Genomic DNA, 18,036 nt, shown 5'->3' with positions numbered 1-18,036 from the left:
AGGACATGACGTCCGAATCTGTCTGAGGTAACATACTTCCAGGGTCTGAAAGTCAGACAACAATTCCCTGTCCCCCAACTCAGAGCCCTGTGAGGGTACATCGGAAATAGCCAGCAAAGCACCAGAGGATTCAGTATTTACATTAATACCTGACCTACTGCGTTTACCCTGTAACACTTGTAACTTAGATAATACCTCTGTAAGGGTAGTTGACATAACTGCAGCCATATCCTGCAGAGTAAAAGAATTAGATGCACTTGAAGTACCTGGCATCGCTTGAGTGGGCGTTAAAGGTTGTGACACTTGGGGAGAATTAGATGGCATATCCTGATTCTCTTCAGACTGAGAATCATCCTTAGGCACACTTTCTTTACCTAAAATATTCTTCTTACATTGTAAGGCCCTTTCAGTACAAGAGGTACACAAAGTAAGAGGGAGTTCCACAATGGCTTCTAAACACATAGAACAATTAGTTTCCTCAATGTTAGACATGTTGAACAGATTAGTACTAGCCACACTAGTTGTAATCACCTCAAATATTGATTCAAAACAATTTTTAGAAAAAATGTACTGCGCCTTTAAGAGATAAAAAGCGCAACAATTTTTCTCAAACTGCTTAAAGCGATTGAAAACGCTTAAACAATCAAATATGATAACTCAATTGGCCCAACAATTATTGCACCCTATAGGTAAATGATGAATCTACCCTCTAAGAAGCATTTTAATCACAAAATATAAGTTAATAGAAAAAAATGCCTAACTGCCCCAGGGTACTGCGAAAATGTCTCGACAACGATCCGGTGAACAGATCTCAACTCTAGGCCCCACCGGAGCTAAATGCCTGCTTCCTTCTCAGACAGTGTAAACTGCTCGTCTGAGCGTGCGAAATAGGCCCCGCCCATCATGGACGTCGTCTGAATAGTTTGTATAACTGCATGGGAAGCGGTTAGGAAAATAAGCCATGTGGTCCCCTGAATTTCTATAAAAATAAACTGCAGCCCTACTGACTTTTATAAATAATAAATATATATACAATGTCAAGCTGCCTCTCCCAGTGTCCAGCCCCATGCAGATATAAGCAATATGTATGCAATATAAGGATCTTCAGCAACACCCTCAGCGATAAAGATCTACTGCTTACCCCTTCCCTTGCAGGGAAAAAAATGTCAGCCAATTCTGATATAACAAGTCTCCTCAGAAATAAAAGACTAAACATACCTCAATGCTGCTTGTAGCATGACACCGTTCTCCATACTGAAGATTTCTCTTGCACTACCTTCAGAAGCTCTGTGGGAACCAAAATGGATCTTAGTTACAACTGCTAAGATCAACAACCTCAGGGCAGAAATCTTCTTCCATATCTCCCTGAGGAAAATAGTACACACCGGTACCATTAAAAATAAAAAACGTCTTGATTGAAGAATCTAAAACTAACACCTCGCTTTACCTCTTCCTATTACTAACACAGGCAAAGAGAATGACTGGGGGTGGAGGGAACTGGGGAGCTATATATACAGCTCTGCTGTGGTGCTCTTTACCACTTCCTGTTAGCAGGAGGTTAATATCCCACAAGTAAGGATGAAATCCGTGGACTCATCATATCTTTGTAAAAGAAATGTTGCCATAGAAATGTTTCTACAGACGTCTTACCTGCATTGTTGCTTTTAATGTTGCCATGGACTGGGAAAACTCCCATTAATCCCTTTTATGTCAGAGACCTGAATCTTGGCATAGCTAAGATCTCAGCTCTTGAAATTTCAGTTGTGGTATAATAATATTATTAACTAACTTTTCTATGCATATTTTTTATTTCAGGATTAAATTTATAATAAAAAATAAATTGTTGTATGCTTTAATACTTTGAGTTGTTTGTTCATATATGTTATACGATATTGCATTATAAAAATGTAATTTATTTACTGAGTCAAATATTGATCTACAGTTTAATAATTTAATTTTATGGATAAGCCTAATACATCTATCCAACAATATAAAATATTGGACATCATGGACCTTTTTGATTTTTAATTTTAGTAAGAGATGGTCTATATGAGATCATTTTACGTACTATTATTATTATTATTATATGTACATATATATATATATATATATATATATATATATTTAAATATATCTATATTACAATGGTATGTGATACTACCAAACCGGTTATGCAACCATGTGTAAATCTCAGGCACATCTTGTATCAGCTGTAATTTTAAGCTGGGTCACCAGAGAAAAAAAAAACAAGGGCATAGTCCGAAAAGTACAAGGTATAAAAAGATAGCGAAAGGGTAATAACAACTGAGAAAGAGAGAGAGAGAGAGAGAGAGTGGAAGAACTGTTCTCCAACCTTGTTAATAAAATTATGGCTCTGAGTGTTGCAGGAACAATTCTGCTTGCAACCTGTATTACCTTCCTGCTGTATCTGATATCATGGTGGAACAAGTTCAGGAAAGAAAATTTGCCCCCTGGGCCGATCCCTTTACCTTTATTAGGGAACCTTTTGAACATTAGTCCTAAAGAGTTTCCAAAGTCCTTGTTGAAGGTAAGTGTGAGTTTGAGGTCCAGTTTTGCAGGTTCATTTTTTTCTGCTTGGAAAACTTTTCCTTTAGCCACAACCAATATATTTTATTCTTTTATTTTTCTTTCTTTTTTATTTTAATTAACTTTTAATATCTGGAGGTTTTATAGATCATTAGTGGTAATTATTGACAAAGACAATTACATTCTTTGGAACAAATGTATATTCTAATTAACAGCAGATTCAATGTTAACTGTGTTTTGTTTGTTTTTTAACAACCACACAATCAGGAGTAATTTAAAAAAAAACTAAGTCTCACATCTAGACTTGTATAATTCAATACATTTTTTTGTAATTTAATTTCTACTTAAACTAATAGGATTCAATAGGGATGTGTGGATATATGTTTGTTTGTTTTTAAATAAGAATGGTTTAATTAAATTATTTTTTTATAGAACCAACGTTAGCATTCTAATATCAGATGTTAAAATTGAATGACCATATTTAAAAATTAGATATTACCTTCATATTCATATTATAAGTCTCCTACACATTGATTGATGTCTATGGGTACCTATTATTGAGCAGCAGAGCTTGCTTTGAGCAAATCCAAAAGCAACAGTGGTACGACCACTCATTATTAACACCTGGGAGATTGACAGGTCTCACAAGTGCAGGGAAAAGCAATGTCTGCCACCTAATAACTCTGGTGGGCAAGTGCACCTTTGTCTGCACATTTAATTATAAATCTTGTTCTATGAAGATAAATATTTAAATCTTAATATGAGAATATAGAGTTACATTTGGCAGTCAGATGTCAAATTTCATGATAGAAAGATATTCATTTTTGTTTAGAAAACTTTTGTCATTTGTTAAGTATAATAAATATTTCTAATATGTATTAACAAATGTGTGAGACATTTATCCGTTGCTAGCATTTAGCACCCAACACTTGTGCCATGTGAAAATTTAAGAGAATATGAACATTATAGTTTGAAAAAATTATGATATTATGACCTCATTAATAATCAATAATATGTAACCAAAATAAACCTAGGAAACGCAATTCTTTAAAAAGAGTTTTCTGGTATTAACATAAGCACAACTTCAGCAGGAAACATTTGTAAATAGATAAAAAATGAAATAAAAAGTATAAAAAAAAAGTTAAACATTATTCTCTACAACTGAAACAGTTAAATGTATTGCAACGTCCAAAGTTCTAAACTCTGTTGCACTGTCTGTTTCTATACAGATGAGTGAGACCTATGGACCCGTTTTTACTCTTGATTTGATTGCGGAACGTGTCATGGTACTGGTTGGTTATGATGCAGTGAAAGAGGCTCTGGTAGACCAAAGTGACTCGTTTAGTGACCGCGGAGGCACACAAAGTGTTGACCTATTCTTGAAAGATTATGGTAAGAAAGTGCAATAAATCACATAAGTTGTAGACCTTTTAGCAGCTTACAATAGCTGAGATCATTAAAGATTGCCAATATAAAATGAATTATCCAATTAATTAATTAACAGCTTACGTCCTTTTTAAAACAAAAACTACAGGTAGCCCTCAGTTTACGCCGGGGTTAGGTTCCAGAAGGAATGGTTGTAAATCGAAACCGTTGTAAATTGAAACCCAGTTTATAATGTAAGTCAATAGGAAGTGAGGGAGATAGGTTCCAGGCCCCTCTCAAAATTGTCATAAGTAACACCTAATACATTATTTTTAAAGCTAGACAGCATTATAAACCTAATAAAATAATCACACAACACAAAATATATAATTAAACTAAGTTAAATGAACAAAAACATTTGCTAGACAGCATTATAAACCTAATAAAATAATCACACAACACAGACTTCACTTGCATTTTTCTGAAAACAGTTCTTTCTATGCATTCCAATCTGGACTGATTTATAGACAGGAAGATCTTGTTCCTTTGAAATCTGCTCGATAGCTCAGGTCTGGTTAAACCGATTAATTTCAGCTTGCTTGGCTTTGTTGCAACACAAGCGGAGAGCTCCACCTACTTGCTATTTTAATAAATGCACTGCTTCTCAATGCTTTTCAATAGCAGTCACATGACTGGAAAAAAAGGTTGTTATTCTGAAATGGTGTAAATTGAACCGTTGTAAAACGAGGGCCACCTGTATTACATTTATTAAATGGACAGTATGCACCTTGCTATTTTAATTTAAATGTTTAGTTATGTTTAATAAATTAACTGTGCAATATATTTTCATTATTTATTTTGCTTCCTATTTCTTAGAAATAGAAATGCACACTGCAGATTTGTCAAGGCTAAACCTGCTACACGTCTTTCTCTAACAACAGCTGCAAAACAATCCACTTTATACAAATATAATAGTCTGCAGGCTCAAGCCCAGATAAGGCATGTAGTGGTTGGAGTTTGGCTATTAAAAAACAAGTGCAGCAAACAAGATGTTAATTTATTTCAGATATGTTTAGACTTGGATGATGCATAATTATATAGCTAGTTACTAGAAGTTTAGTAACAATATAATATATATATATTATATCAGCCGTTAAGTGGCCACTAGTCCATTTTATTTTTCTTAAGATAGAATAGCATAGCAGCCAAGTGTAATTATTTTTAAATCACATAAACATCTTAATTACTGCAAATTATTTAAAATATCAAAACTTGCCTCACCACTTATTTGAAGGCAATCACAGTTTGAAACTTAGCACACCCATTATGTTAGCAAATACTTGCATTGTTCTGCAGTTCCTTATGTAATCTTCCCTTGTTGAGGCCAATGAAGGACAGCTATGTAGCAGGTTTAACCCTGAGAAGTCTGCAGTGTGCGTTTTCCGCATTTTTTTTTTAGAGATTAATTACAGGAAAAAGAGAAAACATTGTGAAAATAAATTGTTTTTCTACACATAATGAATTAAAAGCATTACATTGGAAATTATTTGCATACAAAATAAATATTTTAATTAAATTTAAAGACATGTTTATTCTATCTCCTAAATGAGCTTCTGGACGGATCCAACAATCACTGTGTAGTAGGTACTAAGTTTCACTGTTTGAAGACAATGCCACCCATTCTAATTCCTTAGATAAAGAAAAAATAGATGATGCTTATGTATTAAATAAGTAGAAACTCCAGAAATCATCATATATATTAAGTTTTGTGATTAGAGAGTTATCTAGACAGTGATTGGTACATTTTTAGATTCAGATTCTGAGTTCTATAAAATGACTCTACAATCTATAGTATATATACCAAAATAGAATGTATAAAGCAATGAAGAAATGATTAATTAAAAATAACTTTTACTGATATTATATAGTTTGCCAATAAAAGCACACTGCTGTACTTATTCTAATATGTATAATGTAGGAATATATATAGGTGTGAAAGGTTAAAAGGACATGAAACACACATTTTTTTTTTATTTCATGATTTGGATAGAGAATACAAGTTTAAACAACTTTCCCATTTAATTCTATTATCAATGTTGCTTCATTCTCTTAGTATATTTTGTTGAGTAAGCTTGGGTGTCTATAGTCATATTATAGAACTCTAAACTTAGTATCTCAGGCTTATCCCTTGTTTGGCATGAGCTGTGCTTACCAGGCACTTCCCCACTGCATTCAAAGATAACAGTTCAATTAAACTTTTTAATTAAAACTGACCTTTATTTTAACGTGATACCAATAGAAACAGCACCTCAACACCTTAGTCCTAAGTGCACGCTGGAAGGGTTACTGCAGGCACACAAAGATAATCATCCAAATTCCAAATGAATCCACAGCACCAAGGATATATTCACAACTTTATTGGAACATCTGGGTCAGACAGATATTATAAGCAACGTTTCAGGTTAACAACCCTTAATCATGCTATGATTAAGCATGATTAAAGGGACAGTTTACACCAGAATTTTTTATTGTTTTAAAAGATAGATAATCCCTTTATTACCCATTCCCTAGTTTTGCATAACCAACACAGTTATATAAATACACGTTTTACCTCTGTGATTATCTTTTACCTAAGCCTCTGCAGACTGCCCACTTATTTCAGTTCTTTTGACAGACTTGCATTTTAGCCAATCAGTGCGGGCTCCTAGGAACTCCAAGCGCGTGAGCACAGTGTTATCTATATGACACACATAAACTAACACCCTCACGTGCCCTATCTGAATCATGAACGTTTATTTTGGACTACACTGTCTCTTTAAGGGTTGTTAACCCTAAACGTTGCTTATAATATCTGTCTGACCCAGATGTTCCAATAAAGTTGTAAATATATCGTTGGTGCTGTGGATTCTTTCTTTTAATGTAACAGGAGTCCAACACTGAAATGTGCAACATTTCTATCAATCAATGAGTTCTTAGTAATGCTTACAATAATGTAACAATAATAACATTTATAGTTTATACATGTAAACTTTACATCAAATATTGCAGCGTCATCTAGTGGCCAAAAGACAAAAAATTATTACATTTTGTTAAAATAAACAAAAAACAAAACCAAAAAAACTACTTAATGAAAGACTCAACATAATTATTGTATAGAATTAAATTCACATGGGTCCCTTTCTTGTAGAAGTATAAATGCAGCCACTCTAGATTAATAGGATTTATGCAGAGTATTTCATGAAGTCGTTTTTAAATTTAGGGTAAAAATTATTTTACAAAACTGTTGTGAATTTTAATAAATATTCTGGAAATTACTTTAACATACCTTTTAACATTTGTGGATGGCTAATTAAGACTCAGGAAATTAAGGGGGACCTGTCGCCATTGTATGGGAGGAGCTATGTCAGGAGAGGTGGGTTATGGGTTGGATAGTGGGTGTGATCATAGGTTTGATTGGTGTGTTGCTGGGTGTGTCTGGGAGGTCAATGGACTAACCCAGGGGTGATCAACCTTGGCCTTTCAGAGGTTTAGAAACTTTATTTCCCATGATGCTCAGCCAGTTTAAAGTGTCAGAGCATCATTGGAAATTTAGTTCCAAAAACTCTGAAGGGCTAAGGCTGATCATACCTGAGCAAAGGAAATCCTGCCATATGGCGGGTCTCAGCACGACAAAACTCTAAATGCGGGACTGTTCTGCACAAATAGGGACCGTTGGCAACTCTGCTTTAACTTTCACAGTCAATACCAAACTGGAGTTAATCAGGAGTATATTTTTACTTTACTAAAAATTCCCATAAACTCTGTTAACCAGTTAACACTGTTAAGACATTCCATGCCATGTTAAAGGCATTGGGCTTTAACGCCGTTAGGACGGTATGGAACGTCCTACCTTTTTTGGCATCCAGCACCCCCCCTGCTTCAATGAAGATTTGCTTGAGGGACATTCCTAGCACCGGAAGCAGTCTGCAAGGATCTGATCCTAGCGCTGGTATCATGTGATCACATCGGCGATCATATGATTTCCCTTTTCCCTGTAATGTTTACGTCTAAACTTTATTCTAATCATTAACATTTGCCCCCCGTCATAAATGAGTTAAATGGTGAGTACCTTCTTTTTCATGAGTGTCTGCTAAAACAATGAAACACTTTTGTGATCGGAGCAGTAAAACTTTATTTTCTCCTTGTAAGTCACAAACACATCTTTTCTAATGATCAATATGTAATCAGAAGTCTTTTTAGGATATTAAAGTGTTAACTCATGTTCAGTAACCTTGATAATATAGTTGTTAAATTATTTTCAGGCATCATCTTTAGCAATGGGGATCGTTGGAAAACCATGCGTAGATTCTCTCTCATGACACTGAGGAATTTTGGCATGGGGAAGAGAAGTATTGAGGAGAGAATTCAGGAGGAAGCACAGTGTCTGGTGGATGAGATCAAAACTCACAAAGGTTGGTGAAGTAATTGGTGATATGGGCAAAGGCAGAGAACCATGGTGGGTAAGGAACTTAAAGGGACAGTCAAGTCAAAATTAAACTCTCATGATTTAGAAAGGGCACGCAATGTTAAACAACTTTCCAGTTTACTTTTATCATCAAATTTGCTTTGTTCACTTGCTATTCTTTGTTTAAAGCTTAACCTAGGTAGGCTGATATGCTAATTTCTAAGCCTTTAAAGGCCACAATTTGGGTTTTGTGTCGCTTTAAATACCTGTCACAAAAGTGGCAACTTTGTTTTTTTCTATGGGGACCAAGGCTAATAATCTTTAAAGTAGGAGATCAAAGTGAGCAATAGATTTGCTTCCTTCTTCCTATCTGTGGGAGAGCTCATGCTGTTGTGCTGCGGCAGTGGTGATTCTGAGATATGATTGGTTGTTTCATATATAATGTAGCCAAGAATTAGGAGTTTGCTAATTATTTACTATGTTGGTGACATATATACTTATATATATATATATAGATGATTATATAAGGGTATAGATATATGCGGATATATATCTATTTAGAAATATTTAGAACATATTCTATGTGCAGAACATTGGAATGTGAAATATTTACAGTAAATACACAGTATAACATTGCATTAAATATAGATATTACATTAATATGCTTTTTCATGTACTTGACAACAAAGGGCCACAGGGCTCCAATGCACTTATATTTATGCCTATATATGTATACATATGTATTTATGTGTGTATATATGGCTGTAAATACATATAGACACATAAATACAAATGTGCACTTATTTAAACACATACATGTGACACTTTGCTACAATGTTAAGTAGTGAGTGTACAGCCTGTATAACAGTGTAAATTTTCTGTCCCCTCAAAATAACTCAACACACAGCCATTAATGTCTAAACCGTTTTACAACAAAAGTGAGTACACCCCTAAGTGGAAATGTCCAAATTGGGCACAATTAGCCATTTTCTCTCCCCGGTGTCATGTGACTTGTCAGTGTTACAAGATCTCAGGTGTGAATGGGAAGCAGGTATGTTAATATTGTGTTATCGCTCTCACACTCTCTTATACTGGTCACTGGAAGTTCAACATGGAATCTCATGGCAAAGAACTCTCTGAGGATCTGAAAAAATAATAAAAAATAAAAAGATGGCCTAGGCTATAAGAAGATTGCCAATACCCTGAAACTGAGCTGCAGCACGGTGGGCAAGACCATACAGCGGTTTCACAGGACAGGTCCCACTCAGAACAGGCCTCACCATGGTCAACCAAAGAAGTTAAGTGCATGTGCTCAGCGTCATATCCAGAAGTTGTCTTTGGGAAATAGACGTATGAGTGCTGCCAGCATTGCTGCAGAGGTTAAAAGGGGTGGGGGTCAGCCTCACAGTTCTCAGACCATACGCTGCACACTGCATCAAACTGGTCTGCATGGCTGTTGTCCCAAAAGGAAGCCTCTTCTAAAGATGATGCACAAGAAAGCCTGCAAACAGTTTGCTGAAGACAAGCAGACTAAGGACATGGATTACTGGAACCATGTCCTGTGGTCTGATGAGACCAAGATAAACTTATTTGGTTCAGATGGTGTAAAGTGTGTGTGGTGGCAACCAGGTGAGGAGTACAAAGACAAGTGTGTCTTGCCTACAGTCAAGTATGGTGGTTAGAGTGTCATGGTCTGGGCTGCATGAGTGCTGACGGCACTGGGGAGCTACAGTTCATTGAGGGAACCATGAATGCCAATATGTACTGTGACATACTGAAGCAGAGCATGATCTCCTCCCTTTGGAGACTGGTCCACAGGGCAGTATTCCAACATCATAACGACCCCAAACACACCTCCAAGACGACCACTGCCTTGCTAAAGAAGCTTAGGGTAAAGGTGATGGACTGGCCAAGCATGTCTCCAGACCTAAACCCTATTGAGCATCTATTGGGCATCCTCAAACGGAGGGTGGGGGAGCGCAAGGTCTCTAACATACACCAGCTCCATAATGTCATCATGGAGGAGTGGAAGAGGACTCCAGTGGCAACCTGTGAAGCTCTGGTGACCTCCATGCTCAAGAGGGTTAAGGCAGTGCTGGAAAATAATTGTGGCCACACAAAATATTGATACTTTGGGCCCAATTTGGACATTTCCACTTAGGGGTGTACTCACTTTTGTTGCTAACAGTTTAGACATTAATGGCTGTGTGTTGAGTTATTTTGAGAGGATGGCAAATTTACACTGTTATACAGGCTGTACACTCACTACTTTACATTGTAGCAAAGTGTAATTTCTTCAGTGTTGTTACATAAAAAGATATAAAAGATATAATAAAATATTATTGTTTCGCTAAACAATTAACCTGAGCTGTGAGGACACACTATCCCGACGCACGTTAACAATTGCGCTCAAGCGATTGCGTTTACTTTTAACTTGTAATACGCTACATCTGACACATGCAAACAGCCACAATAAACCCCTTATTGCTCGCACGTAACTGTTAGCGTGCCTCTAGTAATCTGGCCCATTGTGGGTGAGTTAAGTGTTATCTAAAACTCCATATTAAAATGTGTGTAACTATTTGTTATTGACAACTTTCATTTTACCTACCTCCCTGTTTTTTTAAAGTTTTTGACATGTTTATGTTCCACAGTTAGCTGCAGCCAGAAGCTTAATTAGTGTCCCACCTTGCCCGTTCATGGATCTTTTCTACCTGTACCTAGATTGTAAATCAAGTTGTAATCCCATTGGTGGGTTTAGAGTATATTGCTCAATTTAAACCCTCCGACTAAGGCCTAGTTTCCATTGAGGTGGTAAAGTTAGGAAACTACTGGTAACAAAAAAAGTCTCCATAGACTTTAATGGAGATAAAAGTTTTTACCAAAGTTTTTCAAAGTTTACCACCTCAGTGGAATTTAGGCCAACTGATGGTAAAAACATTTATCTCCATAAAAGCCTATGGAGAACATGGGCTCATTTCCACTGAGGTGGTAAAAACATTTAACTCCATTAAAGGCTTAGTTTCCATTAAGGTGGTAAAGTTTGGAAACTGGTAGTAACATAAAAATGTTCCATAGACTTTAATGAAGATAAATGTTTTTACCACCAGTTTTAACAATTCACCACATCAAAGGAAAATAGGCCAAAGTCTATGGAGATATTTTATGTTACCACCAGTAAACTAGGCCTATATTTGGGACCTTGGGTTTAGTTTCCATTGAGGTGGTAAAGTTTGGAAAGTGGTGGTAACATAAAACATCTCCTTACACTATAATGGAGATAAAGGGCTTTTCATTGAGGTGGTAAAGTGTAAAAGAAAACTGTGATAAAAATCTTTATTTATATTAAAGTCTATGGAGATTTTTTATGTTACCACCAATTTCCAAAGTCTACCACCTCAATGGAAAAAAAGCCCACATTTTTTTGTCAGCAGTTTCCAAACTTTACCACCTCAATGAAAATGAGCCCTTGGTCTGGTACAAATTATGAGGGCTCAAGGAAAGCTATCTAGATTTGGGTGTATGATAGTCAATGTGGACATTTGCTCTCTACTATTGTGAAAAGGCTGGTAAAACTCATGAGGATCCTACCTTTTTTTCTAGGGAAACCATAGACAAAATCAAACCAATCTTAGACCTAGTTTTGATTGAGGTGGTGCATTTGGGAAACTGGTAATAACATGGAAACTTGACCCTACATGGGCCTAGTTTCCATTGAGTTGGTAACGTTTGGAAACTGGTGGCAAGAAAAAAAATCTCCATAGACGTTAATGGAGATACATTATTTTATCACCAGTTTCCAAACTTTACCACCTCAATAGAAACTAGGGGTAGATTTAATAAGCAGTGGATGCTGCTATCTACCTCCATAGTTTCAGGCTTGCCGGAAACAGAAGTTAAAAAGCAGCAGTCGGATAAGATCATGATGATTGACACCCCCTGCTAGCAGCCGTTTGACTGTGAAAGTGCAGTGGCGGCATTGCACAAGCATTTCTTCTTAAATGCTTGTGCAATGTTAAATAACGACAGCATACGCAATAGAGGGCGGACATTATTCACTATAGTCCTGGGTTTAATAAATTGACCCCTAGGCCTTAGTTTACAGGTTTGGCAGAATAACACTTGGATTGTTAAGATAAGAGAGAGTAGATAGACGTAAGAGGTTGGTGGTGAACCTAACACCTAATGATTTGTGCTAATCCTTGCTGGAAATATTAAAATTTTTGCTTTATAATGATTAACTCTTTTGACAGATTCCCCATTTGACCCAACGTACATGTTAATATCATCCGTCTCCAATGTAATCTGCTCCGTCGTCTTTGGTGAGAGGTTTGACTACAAAGACAAGGAGTTTAAGGATCTTCTGTTCAACCTAAGAGAAATGACCAAACTTTTCAACAGTGCTACTGGGCAGGTTAGTCTTATGGATAAGATGGAGAATTAGGTTGCTCATTCCAAAGCCTCTTAAACTCATTTTATCTTTGTCTTTGGTTTTCCATTTTCACAGCTTTTTAATTTCTTTCCAAATGCTGTCAGCTATATACCTGGTCCTCATCAAAAGATTTTCACATATTTCGACAGTATAAAGGAATTTTTGAAGGAAAAGTTGGCTGCCCACAAAGAGTCACTGGATGAGAATTGCCCCCGGGATTTAATTGACTGTTTCCTTATCAAGATAAATGAGGTATTTTTTTAAATATAAAAGGTGAACAATTATGAGAAGAGTTTTATTTTTTTCTCATTCATTTTTCAACTTTAAACAGGAGAAGAAAAATCCCAACACTGAATTTAATGATGATAATTTAATGAGCACTGTTAATGATCTATTTTTTGCTGGGACGGAGACTACAAGCATAACATTAACATACGCCCTCTTGATCATGCTGAAATACCCTCACATACAAGGTAACTTGCCTGTTTATGTTTTACCCAATATCAGTCTGAAGACTTTTTTCAACACGCCAAACTTAAAGGGACATAAAACCCATTTTTCAAGATTCTGATAGAGCGTACAATTTTAAACAACTTTCCAAATTATTCTATTATCAAATTAGCTTCATTCTCTTATCCTTTGTTGGAGGAGCAGCAATGCACTACTGGGAGCTAGTTAAAAACATATGGCATATATGCATCCACCAATCAGCAGCTAGATCCCAGTAGTGCATGGTTGCTCCTGAGTTTACCTAGGTTTGCTTTTCAACAAATGACACCAAGAAGACGAAGAACATTAGATTATAGAAGTATTATGTAAGCTCTTTAATTATTGAAAAAATAAGTTTACAGTTTTAGTCTCTGTAATGGAATCTGCACCACTATATTTTTATTCTACATCAAAAAGCAGTTATCCTTATCTCCCATTCTCAGGCCATTTAAGGAGATTTATACATTTGGTGATAAAGTAATAATATTTTCATCTAGTTCAATGCCCTTAAAAACAAAATTTATGCTTACCTGATAAATTTATTTCTCTTGTGGTGTATCCAGTCCACGGATTCATCCATTACTTGTGGGATATTCTCCTTCCCAACAGGAAGCTGCAAGAGGACACCCACAGCAGAGCTGTCTATATAGCTCCTCCCCTAACTGCCACCACCAGTCATTCGACCGAAGACAAGCAAGAGAAAGGAGAAACTATAGGGTGCAGTGGTGACTGTAGTTTAAAAATAAAAAACACCTGCCTTAAAATGACAGGGCGGGCCGTGGACTGGATACACCACAAGAGAAATAAATTTATCAGGTAAGCATAAATTTTGTTTTCTCTTGTAAGGTGTATCCAGTCCACGGATTCATCCATTCTCTTGTAAGGTGTATCCAGTCCACGGATTCATCCATTACTTGTGGGATACCAGGGAGGGACAAGGCAGGTGCTTAGACGGAAGGCACCACTGCCTGTAAGACCTTTCTTGTTGAGAGCTGCAAGAGAATGACTGGGAGTGGCAGTTAGGGGAGGAGCTATATAGACAGCTCTGCTGTGGGTGTCCTCTTGCAGCTTCCTGTTGGGAAGGAGAATATCCCACAAGTAATGGATGAATCCGTGGACTGGATACACCTTACAAGAGAAAGTTAAATTGTAATTAACCATAAAAAGTTAAATTATGCATAGTGAAAACAAAACAATGTGTAGTACATCTATACAGTATTTGTATTGCCTGTTTTTACTGTAATTTAAATATAAAAATATTTATCTTCCCACCGCCATAGAGGTTAGAGCACACTCATTGGATCTCAAATCCATGGCCCTAGTATATGCTGTTATTTCTTGCTATGCGTGTTTATAACTCTTATTTGTCTTCAGAGAAGGTCCACAATGAGATTGATCGCGTGGTAGGCCATAATCGCTTGCCATCAATAGAGGACCGGAGCAAAATGCCATATACCGATGCTGTGATCCATGAGATTCAGAGATTTGCAGATATTGTGCCAATGGGGGTTCCTCATGCAGCCAGCAAAGACACAACCTTTAGAGGATACAATATCCCAAAGGTTAGAGGAATTCAACAAAGTTTTCTCTTTTAAATCCAAATGATCTGGTTTCAAGCAACTTCCTTACATTTTCTTTTCCAATGCAGACTTTAACTAAAGTGCCCTCCTCTTTCTATTCTCTATAGAAAGGGGCTTTGTACTGTAAAATGTTAATGTTGTCCAATGGTACATTTTACCTGCTGGAGTGTATTTAAATATTTGCAAACACATAATTTACCTTTATTTTGTTATTTGAAATAGCTGAATTTGCCTCTAGAAACTACCACCTATACTACAAATATGAATAACAAACATACGGCTAGATTACGAGTCTTGCGTTAGCCTTAAAAAGCAGCGTTGAGAGGTCCCAACGCTGCTTTTTAATGCCCGCTGGTATTACGAGTCTTGAAATGAGAGGCTCACCGCTCACTTTTTTGGTCAGACTCGAAAATACCGCAAATCCACTTACGTCAATTGCATATCCTATATTTTCAATGGGACTTGCATAACGCCGGTATTACAAGTCTTCCAAAAAGTGAGCGGTACAGCCTCTCCTGTCAAGACTGATACCGCATTTAAAAGTCAGTAGTTAAGAGTTTTATGGGCTAACGCCGTAGTATAAAACTCTTAACTAAAGTGCTAAAAAGTACACTAACACCCATAAACTACCTATTAACCCCTAAACCGAGCCCCCCCCATCACAAAAAATATTTTTTAACCCCTAATCTGCTGAACCGGACATCGCCGCCACTATAAAAATATATTAACCCCTAAACTTCCGCCCTCCCGCATCGCAAACACTAGTTAAATTTTATTAACCCCTAATCTGCCATCCCTAACATCACCGACACCTACCTACATTTATTAACCCCTAATCTGCCGCCCCCAACGTCGCCGCAACTATATTAAATGTATTAACCCCTAAATCTAAGTCTAGCCCTAATCCTAACACCCCCTAACTTAAATACAATTTAAATATATCTAAATAAAATTACTACAATTCACTAAATTATTCCTATTTAAAACTAAATACTTACCTATAAAATAAACCCTAAAACAGCTACAATATAACTAATAGTTACATTGTAGCTAGCTTAGTTTTTTTTTATTTTACAGGCAACTTTGTATTTATTTTAACTAGGTAGAATAGTTATTAAATAGTTATTAAGTATTTAATAACTACCTAGTTAAAATAAATACAAATTTACCTGTAAAATAAACCTAACCTAAGTTACAATTACACCTAACACTACACTATAATTAAATGAATTACCTAAACTAAATACAATTAAATACAATTTAAAAAAACTATCTAAAGTTCGAAGAAAAACCCCCCCACTAAATTACAGAAAATAATAAAATAATTACAAGTTTTTTAAACTAATTACACCTAATTTAATCCCCCCAATAAAATAAAAAGCCCTACCCTATACTAAACTGCAAATAGCCCTTAAAAGGGCCTTTTGCAGGGCATTGCCCCAAAGTAATCAGCTCTTTTACCTGTTAAAAAAAAGTAAACCCACCACCCACACACCCAACCCTACTCTAAAACCCACCCAATACCCCCTTAATAAAAATAGAATTCTATCAGCCAATCGGAATTAAGGTAGAAAAAATCCTATTGGCTGATGCAATCAGCCAATAGGATTGAAGTTCAATCCTATTGGCTGATCCAATCAGCCAATAGGATTGAGCTCGCATTCTATTGGCTGATTGGATCAGCCAATAGAATGCAAGCTCAATCCTATTGGCTGATTGCATCAGCCAATAGGATTTTTTCTACCTTAATTCCGATTGGCTGATAGAATTCTATCAGCCAATCGGAATTCAAGGGACGCCATCTTGGATGACGTCATTTATAGGAACCTTCATTCTTCAGTTGGAATTCGTTTGAAGAGGATGCTCCGCGTCGGATGTCTTGAAGATGGAGCCGCTCCGCGCCGGATGGATGAAGATAGAAGATGCCGCCTGGATGAAGACTTCTGCCCGTCTGGAGGACCTCTTCTTCCCGGCTTGGATGAAGACTTCTGCCCGTCTGGAGGACCACTTCGCCCAGCTTCGTTGAGGACTTCGGCTCGGTTGGGTGAAGACTTCTCAAGGTAGGGTGATCTTCAAGGGGTTAGTGTTAGGTTTTATTAAGGGGGTATTGGGTGGGTTTTAGAGTAGGGTTGGGTGTGTGGGTGGTGGGTTTTAATGTTGGGGGGGGTATTGTACATTTTTTTTACAGGTAAAAGAGCTGATTACTTTGGGGCAAAAAGCCCTACCCTATACTAAATTACAAATAGCCCTTAAAAGGGATATTTGTAATTTAGTATAGGGTAGGGCTTTTTATTATTTTGGGGGGCTTTTTTATTTTATTAGGGGGATTAGATTAGGTGTAATTAGTTTAAAAAACTTGTAATTATTTTATTATTTTCTGTAATTTAGTGTTGGTTTTTTTCATACTTTAGGTAATTTTTTAAAATTGTATTTAATTGTATTTAGTTTAGGTAATTAATTTAATTATAGTGTAGTGTTAGGTGTAATTGTAACTTAGGTTAGGATTTATTTTACAGGTAAATTTGAATTTATTTTAACTAGGTAGCTATTAAATAGTTAATAACTATTTAATAACTATTCTACCAAGTTAAAATAAATACAAACTTGCCTGTAAAATAAAAATAAACCCGAAGCTAGCTACAATGTAACTATTAGTTATATTGTAGCTATCTTATGGTTTATTTTATAGGTAAGTATTTAGTTTTAAATAGGAATTATTTAGTTAATGATAGGAATATTTATTTAGATATATTTAAATTATATTTAAGTTAGGGGGGATAGGTTTAGGGTTAGACTTAGGTTTAGGGGTTAATAAATTTAATATTGTGGCAGCGACATTGGGGGCGGCAGATCAGGGGTTAATAAATATAATGTAGGGTTTGGCAATGTTGGGGGTGGCAGATTAGGGGTTAATAAGTATAATGTAGGTGGCGGCGGTGTCCGGAGCGGTAGATAAGGGGTTAATAATATTATGCAGGTGTCGGCGATGTCGGGGGCGACGGATTAGGGGTTAAGTGTAAGATTAGGGGTGTTTAGACTCGGGGTTCATGTTAGGGTGTTAGGTGTAGACATAAATGTATTTTCCCCATAGGAATCAATGGGGCTGCGTTAAGAGCTGAACGCTGCTTTTTTGCAGGTGTTAGGTTTTTTTTTCAGCCGGCTCTCCCCCATTGATTCCT

The 18,036-nt window shown here is 36.4% G+C and overlaps 1 protein-coding gene across 1 annotated transcript in view; it reads left to right on the top strand.

Annotated features, from left to right (window-relative positions):
• Window positions 1-2,318: 2,318 nt before the first annotated feature.
• LOC128666854 (cytochrome P450 2C15) overlaps window positions 2,319-18,036 on the top strand; it is a 39,113-nt gene continuing 23,395 nt past the window's right edge. Inside the window, exons 1-7 of the mRNA XM_053721655.1 lie at window positions 2,319-2,548; window positions 3,777-3,939; window positions 8,214-8,363; window positions 12,610-12,770; window positions 12,864-13,040; window positions 13,120-13,261; window positions 14,652-14,839. Coding sequence (XP_053577630.1) covers window positions 2,369-2,548; window positions 3,777-3,939; window positions 8,214-8,363; window positions 12,610-12,770; window positions 12,864-13,040; window positions 13,120-13,261; window positions 14,652-14,839 — 1,161 coding nt within the window. The 5' untranslated portion in view covers window positions 2,319-2,368. The remainder of the gene's footprint in view (window positions 2,549-3,776; window positions 3,940-8,213; window positions 8,364-12,609; window positions 12,771-12,863; window positions 13,041-13,119; window positions 13,262-14,651; window positions 14,840-18,036) is intronic.

The sequence above is a fragment of the Bombina bombina genome, chromosome 7 (genome assembly GCF_027579735.1).
Source record: "Bombina bombina isolate aBomBom1 chromosome 7, aBomBom1.pri, whole genome shotgun sequence".
NCBI classification, from domain to species: Eukaryota; Metazoa; Chordata; class Amphibia; order Anura; family Bombinatoridae; genus Bombina; species Bombina bombina.
This window is presented reverse-complemented; position numbering and strand designations above follow the sequence as displayed.